Genomic DNA, 13249 nt, shown 5'->3' on the forward strand with positions numbered 1-13249 from the left:
CCCCCATCGTCACACATCGGGAATTCGGGGCACGTCTCCAAAATAAAAAATTGGCTAGTATTGCCTGTGCGTTTTCAAGCAGTAGAGTGAATGATTGGGGCGGACTGCAAGTCTACTTGGCATGCTGATAACACTTCGGTTCACTGCAGTCGATAAACAAGATGGTGTAATTTCACCACTTTAAAAAAGGGAAGATCTTGCTTTGACACAGACTTTTTGCTAAGCTCCCCTGTCCTAAGAGGGGGAAGAAAGCCCACCTCCAATCCTGCTAGAAGATTGAGAGCCATCAAGTTGCTGTCTCGTGAGCCCTGTTTCTGTTTAACTTCCCAAAATCCGGGTGACTTCCATGGGACTGCTTGCTGACTTCAGGCAGTGCTTCAGGCAGGTAAGAGCAAAGCATGCCAAACCTGGCTTTGTCTGCTGAGATGCAGTAGGGTCCCCCAGTCCTGACTGGGAACTGTTAGGAAGAATAACAATGCTTTGTCCTCTTCGATGCGAGATGTCCTGCAGCTGTAGAATGAAACCCTTGGTATTGAATATTCTGGTAAACTGGTGAAGTTCCAAACCTGTCGCTTTCAGTACCGGCGTGCCTTCTCTGTTCTCTTCAAGCAAGCAAAACTTTTCATGAGGCTGTTCTGTTAACCTACATACTCACGGGTAGGACAACCCTGTATTTATCTGTTGTTAACACAAGCATAGCTTTTGCTTGTTTCTTTATAAAGAATAATTATTAGAACTGCAGCTTTAAATTAACCTACAGGTGGCTGAGGGTTGCTGTGTGGATTAAACTAATATGGTCTGAAGTTCAATAGGATTTATGGTTGAGGAGCAGGACCAGGTAAGTGGTTGTATTTGTGCGTGTTCTCAGAAACAATGCAGGTGCTATGGACTGCTTTCAGTCACCTAGTACAATTCCTATGGAAAAGTTTAATGGCATCAGAAAGCAATATATGCTGCTTTACTAAAATGAGTCTTGTTTGCATCTATTGCTTCATTAAAAGGAGTTTTTTCTTTGGAAATGTGTTGAAAGGATAATGAGGAACTAGTGACTTTAATAGATTAAAATGGCCAAATCAAATGCAAACCATATTTTCTTTGCCACGTTATTAATTTTGTATAACATGTTGTGTGTTATAAAGTGCATTAATAACAAAACATAATTGCTCTAACAACATTGTGGTCTGCTATGTAACAAGGGAGAGTGAAGTAGAAAAATGTTAAATATGTGCAACTTGGCTGGGTGGGAAGTTACTTTGGTGATGTTGATGTTTGGAATTTCCTGACTGGTATTGAAATTCTAAATTTTTAAGCTCTATTTTTTTAAAGGGGCTTTATTGTTTCAGGATTTTCAGTGGGTGAGTGAAGGTTGCTCACTTTGTTTAAACAGCTTTCTCCTTTGAAAAGAAATCCCCACGTATTTCATACAAAATATTTCATTATTTTTGTCTTACAGAACTCTAACAAAATTCTCTTAACTTGATTTGCAAGGTTGGTAGGTAGTGATCTTCTGTTATTGCCAGTGATAAAAGTTGTGCAGGCCAGATGGTGTCTTCAGTTACACTTCGACACAACCTTCTTATAAGCAGCTCTTCAGGTGAAGAAGTTGCTGAGGTGTCAGCAGGACTGATGTACCAGTGGGCCTGGACGCTGGGTACCTCCCTCTTTGGCACCCGGTACTGAAATGCCGTCTGTCATGGGGTGAGAGAGAACCTCATCACTGCTCTGCCCTGTCTGTCTTCAGTGCCTGTAGTGAGGCTTGCCAGATTGTTAACCATTCCCCACCCCGATCCCCCAGTAGATTCCTATGGACAGGAAGGGCTATATTATGGGAATTTTGGTTTGGTTTGGTTTTTTGTTTGGGTTGTGGGGTTTTCTTAATTCTACAAACTTTCTCAGGAGCACTGAGTTTGGTTATCTTGATCTGGTTACGCACTTAATTCAAATTTCAGCAAGGACTTTGACTTCACCCAACCATAATACTCAGCATGACTTGCTGGAGAGAGAAAATGGCAAATGCTGTATGTTTATTCCTAGCAACCACCGGAATAAACCGGAACGAAGAGTAGCGCTGCTTGATATGAGGAACTGTGCAAGCATTGTTAAGAGCTGGAGCTGTGCCTTGCGGTAGTTGTTGTGAAGCCAGAAAGTTGAGATGTGGACGGTGGAAAGGCGATCCTGGAGGATCACCTACGTGTGAAGTAGGACACAAGCTAACAGATGAGAACTGTGGGGGGGGGGGGGCATTGAAGTGAGAAGATATCCTTGCCTCCTTCCAGTGACTGAGCTGCAAGTAGCCTGGGCCGGTGTCCAGCAGTACGTTCCTCAGTGCAAAATTTTCTTGATGTGATACTCCAGTGGAGGCATCAGAAAATGTATTGCCTTCTTGGGGTAAGGAAGGAAGGAGGGAAGAAGAAAAACATGTGTGGGATTGCAGTAGCCTTCTGTGTCCTTTTTCTCATTTTGCTTTCATTGATTCAGTTGTGTCTAAGGAGATGCTGAGCGGGTGGGAATTTGTGGTAACCCACGGTAATACGAATTTGACCATTATAAAGAGCATCGGTTTTTTTCATCAGTATTTTGCTGGCTAACCACTCACCTTGATCATCTTTTTTTTTTTTTCGGGTGAAGGAAAAAAGGTGGAGGGGAATTAAAAAGAAAGGTTTCTAAATAGTTTGAGGCAATCTAATGTTTTGCTTTTATATGTTTTTGATTTTGGAAGTAGGTGATGGTGAGGGTAAATAGTGGCAAAGAAGTCTTCAGTTAGCCAAACATACTGCGACCGGATGCCATTGGTTTTGTGTGGTCTGGAATAGGAAGAAGCCAGGAATGGTACCTGAGTGCTGGAGGTGCCTCTGCTCGGCTGCAGGTGTATTTGCTTGCCAGGAAGAGAAAGGTGGATGATGTACTGAAATGAGGAATCATGCCAAAAGGAGGAGATGCGCTCTTGCCCATTTTTGGGTGGCTGTGCTATTTCAATTGCTTGTGTTGGCTCTGTACAGGAATGTGCCTCTTTGAACTGGACCCAAAACACAACAGGAAAAATGCAAGGATTTTACATTAGTGGAATGTGGATTCCTGAAACTCTTAAATTTGACAATGGTATTAAACAATTTGGTCTCAGAAGTGAATGATTATAAACATATCAAGTCTCTAAATTTCTGCTGCAAAGAGGTCTGTGTTGTCACCTAAGGCATGTAGCATTTTTGTCTGCCAGATTATCTGTTTTGCCATGATGGTTAAGAACAATATGTAGTAATCTCTCTCCGGTACTCAAAAGGACTTGAAATTTTGGGGTGTGTGGGTCCCTATGACATTTTCTGTGAAGGCTTGGGTTGAAATGGATGGGACATTGGGGTCGATACTTCCAAAAGAGATGGGGGAGGTTGGGCTAAAGAAAGAATAGAGTTCAGCATAGGTGAGAGGGACGCAGCAGTTTCTTAGTTGCCCCGTGGCAAGCCTCCTATCCAGGAGGATGGTCGAGCTATCACCCAGTGGGGCCATGTTGCCCAGGTCTGGGAGCAAAGAAGGATTTACAGCTTAACTAGAGATGCTGAACCTCTGTCTGGATACAGCTGATCTCTTTTGAAAATACTTAGGTTGAAAGTAATTGCTTGTTGGCTCTTCCTTCACAGCCACAAGAGAGCATCCATCTTGATTAAAGAATATTTGCAGGTATTTCCTCTTTGCTAGGATGCCAGAGAGTGTTATCCATGACCGTTTCTTTTTAATAGTAAAGGAGCAAATTTGTCAGTGTTGTGCGGCCATTTTTCAAGTTCTACCAGAAGAGTCGTAGACACAGACTTTTTTTAATGTCGCTGTCATTTTTTCATATGTGGGTTACAAATCACTATGTTAAATAAATTAAACTACTTATTCAAGCTGAAAAGCCTTTAAAAATCTTATAAAGTAGCAGAATAGCTTCAGATTTTGGATAGGTTTGATGTATTTAGAGTCTAACCTGTGCTAAAATAGGTAGTCTTAATTAAAACTAATGTTCCTCTTGTTTAAAACTAATCTTAAAATTTAGCCAACACATAAACAAAGAATACAGTTTCATATGAGCTAAATTTTAACTAAATTAAACTAATTGCAAGCAGCATGAAAACTCTTGATACAAAGATAATTGTAGTGACTGTGATGGTGGAGTAAATTGGTTTTAGGGTGTGTTTGGTAGTTTAAAAAAAAAAAAAAAATTGCACCTTGAACTGCTGTTTCCTTTTAGGAACTTCTATCCACTCAAAACTGAACTGCCCTAGTAGAAAAACATTTGTTTTCTTATTCACAGATTAAGTTGCTTGGAAGTGCTCGTGATTTTACTGTGCATCCGAAAGGTGATGATGCAGGGCTTGTAGATGGTGCTGCATGCAACCATGATGGTGTTTGGGCAAGGTCAGCTGTATATCCTATGCCGTCATGTGTCAGGGATGCACGCGATGGCTGGTATTGCTGAAGGAAAAACCGTTGGGTAAATTCTTTGTGGGCTGTATAGTTTGATTAAACCAGTGTTTCCTGACTTCCCCTGGCAGTAATGTCCCCATTCCTTCTTTCTGGAGCAGTTTTTAGCTGGATGAGCTTTCTGAATGTTACTGTGCAGGTGTGTAAGCCCTCATGGTGGTGGCAAGAGCTGGGCAGTCAGGGATGATGGGAGCAAGTGGCTGGAGAGAGCACCAGTGCCAGCCTACACGTGTCGGAAATACTCATGGAGATGTGGCGTGAGATACTTTGCGTTCAGCGTCATCCATGTGGCCTGAGAAAGCTTTTCTTGCCCACTCAAGGACGCTGGTTTTCAGAAAGAACGGCTGAAAATGCGAGTTTTGTGTAGTTAGAGATGGAAACAAGTGACAAAACCCCAAAAGCGGGCTTATTTGGAAGCATGCCGCTATTCATTGTGTGCGTCTGGATTGCTCGCTTTTTTTATTATACAAGACAGTTATGAATCCCAAACAATTTTTCCAAAAGAAACTGATTCCTACTTCCAGTACCTGCAATTTAATTTGTCTCTTTCAAAGACACTCATTCAGACTTTCATGTCTTATTTATTTGGCGCTTTTTTTTTTCCTAATCCAGATGCTGTCAATGTCCTGTTACATGAACAACACAGCTTTTGTCTGGGAGAAAACAGAAGAGGTTTGTATTCGTTGGTCCTTTGACTAATGGTTCTTATGCTGGGAAGCTTCTGTCTCGTCAGCAGAGTGATTTCTGAAGACATCCAAACAGTGCGTTTGCTGTAGGACTGATGTTAGGTGCAAAGACCTAAGTAAACCTTTTAGGGTAGATAAAGAAGACTGCAAGTCTGAGAATGCTGAGGGCACTGTCGGAAAAGGTGCAAGGGGTAACAGCTAACGAAGAGCTGGCTGAAAGGAGGCTCCGCTACCCACACCCTTGCAAAAGGCATTTCACAGAGAATTCCCCGAGCTTTTTTTTTGTTTTTGCCCCATCTTCATTGCTTCCTTCCAACCCTGTGCATCATCACAATAGCTGCAAACAGGTACATGTACATAACATGTAGGAAATTCCATCTCTGCAGAATCAAGGCAGAAAGAACTAGATGGAATAAAGCACCTACTCACCTTCCTTCCGTGTTCTGGGTTCAAACCAGATACTTTATGACCCATACAAAAAAGACTTTAGACAGAACATTTGCATTCTGTTAATGTCTAGCTGTCTGTCTTCTACAGAACAATTACATATAAAATGATTAATATTTAAATTCTGGCTTACATTTTCTGCAGGCAAGTTTGTGCTTCAGAGAAGCGTATAGTTTTAATGGTACAGAATTGGAAAAAAATTCTGTAAAGTTCTGAACACAGTTTTGTTGTTCTTGAAATCTTTTGTCTCTTTCTAATGTAGTTACTTTGTTCATTCAACAGCTATTTTTAATGGGAGTTCCTGCTAAGCCTTATGTGTATGTGTATTTTTAGAAACTCGGCAATTATAGATGTAACAGTGCTGCGTTATTTAAAAATACAAACTTGTGGAACATGCAGTACTTCTACGTTTCAGAATAACTGTTAAATGCCTGCATTTTCTTTTTCTGTTTATTTGGATGCACATGTACTTTAGCTCTGTTCTTTTAACAGATTTCTCTTTCAAATATTTTTCAGTAGGCTGTCTTTCTTTAAAAGCTTTAGCTTTTCTTTGCATTCTTTGTGGTAGTTTACCAGACACTTCTATCAGACATGCACTTACAAGGGTGTCCATTGTGTTGCGTTTTAACACTTTTTCTTTTTCTGTGCAGGCCAGTTTCAACAGCTGCTCTTCAGCTTCTAGTAACACACTTTCAAAGTGAACGTGTTCTCATTCAGGTTAAGGATTTGGCTTTTTTATGACCCACAGTGTCTTCTATGTTCTGTTGTTATAAACTGAATTTTATGGCCCCTTTGTGGCAGGTGCAGGGTATCAGGTAAATTACTTCCTTTTTCTGGGCCCTCTGTTGTGCAAGAAAGTAATCTTTTTGACAAGGTTTTACATTTGATCTCATGCTCATTGAACTTAGTGGCAAGAACTGGGTTCTTGACAAGTCCTTCCCATGTTGCAAAACAGCTGCGTAAAAAGATGATCCATTAATTCCCTTTTTGCTGCGTCACTGATACCATCTTATGCTGACGTTCCCTAACCCCGCAAAACTCAACTTGGATTCATGTTTGAGGGTAAACATCAGAGTATGACCCCAAAGCGTAGGCTGAACCAATGCCGAGGCACTGTGAGCGGAGTTGTTGTGTTGTGGGGGTGAGTGCAGGCATCCTTCCTCAAGCGCACAGGGTCGTGCGCTCCAGAAGCAGAGGTGCTGGATTACCCATCACAGGGGGGTGGCAGCACCGAGGTGCAACCCGGCCACCTGGGGGGGCCTCCAGCTGCTCCTGTAGCTTCTCAGCTGTGATGGCTGGTGGGCAGTGGTGTACTGGTGTGACACCCGGGCATCTCGTTTGGGGTGTCCCCTCCCTCCGTTACGGCAGCGGGAGATGTTTGGTGATGTGGAGGTGGAATGGTCTCTGCAGCCACTCTGAGAAACACTTCTGCTTGGAACTCATCCAGGGGTAGAAAGATCGTCAAGATTGTGAACAGAAATCTAAGCATTGAAAGTAATAGCTTGTAAGAGCTCCAGCTTGTATATAGTATGCTGTTTACACAATCTCTGGTGAAGAATAAAAATGTAACATGAGAACTAGCTCCATCTCTTGTTATTGCAGGTCAGTGTCTCAGGGGAAGATACTGAAGAAGATGCAGGCACGCTGAAAGCTCAGAAAAGTGAGCCATGTGTCCTTCTGAAAGCTGAAAAGTAGCCCTCTGATAGGGTCATGAACCTAAGACAGGTCTTTGTGTCTGTACTGATGTTTGGAGTAGCTGGTCTACTCCTCTTCATGTATCTCCAAGCTTGGATTGAAGAACAACATACAGGTACAGTAGGTTTTCTTTCTTTCTTTTTTAATGTAAGTACATCCATTACTCCAAAGATGATTGTAAAGTCTGTTGAATACATGTGGACAGTTGGGGGGAGTCCCCCCGTTTGGCGGTAGAATGGCATTGAAAACAAACTTTTTTTAATTGCTACACTTCTTGTGACTCAAGAAATTTCTTAATGCTTATATGAGAAGATGTCCCCAGCTACCTAATTGTATTGTATCAGCTTCATTTGCAAAAGCAGGTGTTGCAAAAGCATATTGTGTGTGCATGAAGCCAAGCAAGTCCATTTTAGAAATAATTATGTATGCTGATTTTCTGTGGGTTTTGTACATTTTATTTTGTGTGGCAAAGCAATTTTTGGAGAATTACTGCTGTGTCTTGTCTAAAAAAGTGAATTCTCAGCAACAATGCTCATGTGGAATCATTCTGTCCCTTTTTTTTTTTTTTGCTTCTTTGAGATAGATACTGGACTAACAAGACTTTTTTTATATATAGCATCAGAGTCATATTGCAACTTCAGGTAAATATGTGTTAGCATTGGCTCAGGATTACACTTCTGAGTTGAATTTCTATTGTTCCCCATTCATCATATTTTGGTTTGCACCACAGGTTGATCTAGATTCTTTTGTGGATGAAACTGAACCAGGCTATTAACCTCAACCTCTAGTGGACGCTCTGTTCACAGAACCAGTCTAGAGTTTGTCTGAAGTAAACCCCCTCCGAAGTGTGTATAGGGTGGCTGTCAGTAAGGTTCTTAACACTCACTATTTTGCTCTGCAGATCCACTTCTGTTGTGCCATGTTACTTGATGGCATATCCTTGATTTTAGTTGTATACTTGTTTTGGTGATTTGGGTTTTTTTATTTATTTGTTTTTTAGATTTTTTTCTCCATTAACAGTACAGAACGTTCCCAACTTGTTAAGAAGTCCTGACTTTTATGTCCTCTTGTCTCTGTTGCTCAGCTTTCATTTCCTCTGTAAGACTCTTACTTTATATTATGCTGATACCATTGTGAAGAAATACATCTGTAAAACCACATTAGTCTTCTGACTTTATTGATCTGTGCTTTTATTTCATATGAGCTGCTAGGCTCCGGTATGTTTTAGAGAGCAGAGGTGGTGGTGGTGAGGGGGGATTTAGTGCATTACTCCTGCAATTTTTTGACACTGACCTTGAAGGTTTTTTTCAACTAAGTGCAATGATCACAACATTAGTTTCAGCTTGTTAATGTTTCTGGGCTGGTCCAAGGTATTTACAAGCTTGTATTAACAGAACTGTTGAAAGAGGTAGTACAGGCTTCCTTTGGAAATGTTCCCTTGTAATCAGCTTTTGACACAAGGGTGCTGGCAGAAACAGAGCTGTGGAGGGAGTCTTCCTTGAAAATCCCTACTGTTGTCAGGAATGTTAAGGGCAGATATCCCTGCTTTCAAGGTAGTTCAGGAATGTAGATGATGACTGTAGATTATTGATTTATTTACTTGCTGACATTCTTCACATTCCTTGCATCTTTTCTTGTGCTGTAATTAACTTTCTTTCCTTGCAGTGCTCCTTGTTACTATTTCTCACTGGGTTTTTTCCATGCCTTTCTTTTGTCTGTATGTATCTACCATTAAAAAGAAACAGAAGAAATATAATAAAGCGGGAATTAGAACATATTGTGTTCTTTTGGGCAGCCAGATGCTTTCTTTGGGGTTTTCTTTGATGTATTGCCATAATCTTCTTCAGGAGAGAGGCTTCTCCTTGTACATGTAAGTCATTTCCATGTGAAAACATTTACATAATAAAATGGAAACTATCGGAGAATGACAGAATGGTTAGTGAGCTTAAAGTGTGACTGCAGTTTTGAGTGCCCTTTTATCTCACTGCACTCCTGTTGCGACAGCACTTCAGCAAGATCCAAAAAAATGAATTTGAGCATTCTCTACACTTGCTAGGTCATGCACATTGGAAAGAGCATGGCGAAAAACCATTCTTTGGTGTCTGCTCTTGCCTCTTCTTCCAGTTTAACATGTAGAGAGCCATTCTTTTTTATTTCAAACACCTGTATCTCCTCTAAACCTTCTGCAGCTCAACTCTCTAATGTTTCCCCCCTGTATGCTGCTTAAGAGTTGATATGAAATAAAACGTATTTGCATATTCACAATATACATTAGTTTAGTTATGGGCATTTTGCACTCTTTTTTTTCCTCTTCTGCTGTGTTTTTCATATTGCCATGTGTTGTGCACTGTGGCTTTTTTGGGGATGAGCTGTGTCTGGAGAATCCCAAATTGACAAGTATCTTTACAAGGATTTTATGTGCTCCTTTAATCATATCACTAGTCACACAGCTGTAAGACAGCTAGTTTTAATCTGCAAGTGGCTGAGCGTGTGATTTGATGTTCTATTAAGAAATGGAAAGTGCGCCTCGTGCTTATCAACTGCCGTGCTATGAGCCTGTAGAGACAAGTGTTTGTTGTAGGCAGAACTATTTTTGTCTTCCACGGTGCCCTGCTCAAGACCTACAGCATTCGTGTTTGCATTTGGTTGCTGAAGGATGGAAAGTTGGCTGCGCTTGAGTTTAGGAAAGTATCTGTTTCGTGCCAGTGAGGTGCTGCTGCTTACCACCCAATTCCTCTGAATATCTGAGAGCCTTTATAAGTCACAATCGTAGTAGAAGAGATAGTACATTTTACTTGATTGTTGTTTGTAATGTTCATACTTATTTTGCAGGCTCTCCTAGCTGTGGTGTGAATGACTCCTAATCAGATTTAGATTTTGTGGGGAATTGGAAAATTGAATGGCAATATACAATTTCCTTATTAGTGTTTGTCCTGCTGTATTAAAGTCAGACTATTTGCTTTCATGCTCACCATTCTCATTGACACCTTTTCGCTTTCTGGCTGTTCATAATTTTTCACACTAGACCTAATGCTGCTTTTCTCTCATAGTTTGACTTCTTTCTCTCTTTTTGGCTCTCTTCTTTCCACTTGCTCTTCACATCTCTGAGATCTCAACTGTGATTTTATTCCCCCGTTTGTCTTATTTTCCTCTAGACCTGATCTTATCTAAGCATGTTTTTTTCTGATTTACTTTTGCAAACTTCCCTCATCACTCAAATTTATCCAGCCCGGGAACACCTTCCCTAATCTTTCATCCTGCCCATCTACTTCAGATGCACCCGCAGGCTCAGCAGCTGGATGCGTCTCTCGGCTCAGCCATGTCTTCTGCTCCCTCCCACTGCGCTTGGACTCTTCAGATTATTTCTTGTCACATTCATCATCCCTATACCTTTAAAAAAGAGAAAATCTTTCATTTAGAGATGTCTAAGAAACAGCTGCTTGCTACATGGTGGTCCTCTCTGATGGCTTTTCAGAGACATTAGCAAACTGAGAGAACAGGCGAGTTTCTTGGTTTGGCTCTGTGCATGGAGCGTATGAAGACAGGATGATATATCCTTCCTTAGATGTAGCAGAGCGCTTCTGTTGGGTGTCTTCAGTTCACTTCAGCGGAGTAGTGAGAAACAGACTTGTCGAGAATAGTCCAACACGAGTGTAAACACATTCAGACTTTATTTGGCTGAAAACTTCATTGACATCAACATTGATAATGCAATATATATGGAGCACTTTTGAGTTCTCCATATATAAATATATTCATTTATGTATAAATTCATATACATAAATGAAGCTTGATATGAATTCAACTAAATCCTACAGCTTTACTTGGCAGTTCTCCATACGGTCTTGCATTCCTCAGTGAAAGCATCAAAAAATGTGGCACTGATTAAAAAGCAATTACTATTTATTACATGCTTAGTAATTTCCAGCACTGTTGATCTTATACAGGGGAAGCAACCTGCTGGGTCTTCCAGGGTTGATGTTGAGTTTTATACCATGAACCACCTGAATTAGAGGGGTGTGGTGTGCAAAAGACATTTGCATTTTAATCCTGCTATGTTATAGATGTGAATTGGAGTTTTACGTTAGGGATTGTAATTTTGTACTGTAAAACTCTTCTTTTTTGGGGGCTGATATGATTTAGTGCGACTGATTACTACAAAATAATCTGAGAATATCTTTGTGAATAGATCTGTATGCTGGGCTTGTTGTGTGGGGTTTTGTTGTGTTTTTTTCTCCTCTTAAAAGTTTATGTAATTATTTTTTGTGAAGTATGCCTAGTAAATTCATGATTATGAAGGACTACTTCAGTGTTTCGTGGGGTGCAGTATGACCACTAATTAATGTGAAGGCGGCTGCACTGCCTCTCTCCTCCCATAGATTTCTCATTCCTGAGGGTGGGAAAGTCTGCCTCTTCTCTTTCCCAGCAGCTTTGTATCTCACCTTAAGGTTTTTGCGGGTTTTTTTGCATGCTCTCTCCTACCTTTGCAGGGTACCAGTTACGTAGTAGCCTGCAGGTCCCCAGGCGTCCTTCTGCAGCCTGTGTGCTTTCCTGCAGTTTCGTGCATCCAGCTCCTGAGTAGCTTCATCACACAGACCTTGTCTCTATTCCTGAGGCCACAGCTCTTGTTTTTGTGAAGAACCAGAACAAAAATTCAGATAAAAATCCCCTTTTAAGAAAAGTTTGAAATTCCATGAACTGGCATGAGCTTTCTGAATTTAGACTGCTACTGCTGTAGCTATCCAAGCTGTATCCATACTACTTGGCATAGGCAGGTGGGCTTTTTTCCCCCACTTTGCCAGACTTGGTAATCCAAGGGGATCTTTTGGGTCCTTTGGTAGCCTGGTGAGATATTTTGAGTCCGTGGAGCCTTCTTTCTTATCTTGACACTCTAAGTAGCAAATGAATGTGTGCATACACACGGTAATATTTAGTCTTTGCTGTTTGTGTGGGTTGATTTTTAATTAAACCTTGCCTAAATGGAGAAACATTCATGTGTCTTAAAGGACAGTTCACATGCAATGAATTGCAAGGCATAGAAACTAGGTTTGTAAATACAGGAGAAAAGGGCACTGCTCAATAATGGTTATTAATCATGAATAATTTAGTTCTTTTAGTAAACTTGAAATATTTCTGTTGTAGAAGTCTTGCGTAGCTTATGGGAGTCTTGTGAATTTAGCTGGAGAATGCCACTGGTACGGCAAAGAAAATTTTCCTGGTTTACAATGCCCAACTATTAATGTTGGGCTGTTCTAATGAGGCTGGATGTGTTCAGGATTTACCCCTCTGGTCAGAATATGCTGTTTTCTCTGTGTAAAGTGTTCTGGTTTTGGTTTTTGTTTTTTTTTTAAATCTGCCTTGTTATTGGCTTGAAGTACAAAAGCAGGAGGATTTAATAGGATCAGAAAATGCTGCTTGGTGAGCAGTTATAGAGTTGAAGTCCCAGAAATACTACAAGATTTTATTAGGTGAATGTCACCATATAACATAAAATGGGTTTCCTTTCCCCCCGCCCTTTAAGTGGATGCAATCTCTAGGGAGAAAACGGTTGTCTTTGCACAAAGAATTCTATTAAGAAACAGGTAGAGACTGATACTTTGTCAAACCATAATGATCTAAAAACACAAGTAAAAGCTAAACATAAGAAATGATGGGTTTCAGAATTAGGGTGAGACGCTACAATCACTATCTCCAGCAGTCGCAAAACCCAGAAGCTTTAAGAAAAAGAAGTTAAAATTTCATATTGCAGCACATAACATTTAAGGCTGTATTTATCTGTTTGTGAGGAGGTTCTTCCTAGGTCTGGATGTTTAGCAGCCCTCCGTCTTGCATCTTGTTCATTTTACTTTTATCATTCCTACATTGCATCTAATTCTAGAAATCCTTCTTTCTTAAAAGGAATTCCTGCCATGCTGTTTTCTTGAGGGTATTGTGGAAGAGTGTTTCTGGGTTGGTGATATGTTTTA

At 40.7% G+C, this 13249-nt stretch overlaps 1 protein-coding gene across 1 annotated transcript in view; it reads left to right on the forward strand.

Annotated features, from left to right (window-relative positions):
- The first annotated feature begins 311 nt into the window (after positions 1-311).
- Positions 312-13249, forward strand: part of CHST9 (carbohydrate (N-acetylgalactosamine 4-0) sulfotransferase 9) — a 92284-nt gene continuing 79346 nt past the window's right edge. Inside the window, exons 1-3 of the mRNA XM_009331435.1 lie at positions 312-385; positions 5068-5127; positions 7191-7398. Of these exons, the coding sequence (XP_009329710.1) occupies positions 7299-7398 (100 nt within the window). The 5' untranslated portion in view covers positions 312-385; positions 5068-5127; positions 7191-7298. The remainder of the gene's footprint in view (positions 386-5067; positions 5128-7190; positions 7399-13249) is intronic.

The sequence above is a fragment of the Pygoscelis adeliae genome, unplaced genomic scaffold (assembly GCF_000699105.1).
Source record: "Pygoscelis adeliae isolate BGI_AS28 unplaced genomic scaffold, ASM69910v1 Scaffold108, whole genome shotgun sequence".
In the NCBI taxonomy this organism is placed as follows: Eukaryota; Metazoa; Chordata; class Aves; order Sphenisciformes; family Spheniscidae; genus Pygoscelis; species Pygoscelis adeliae.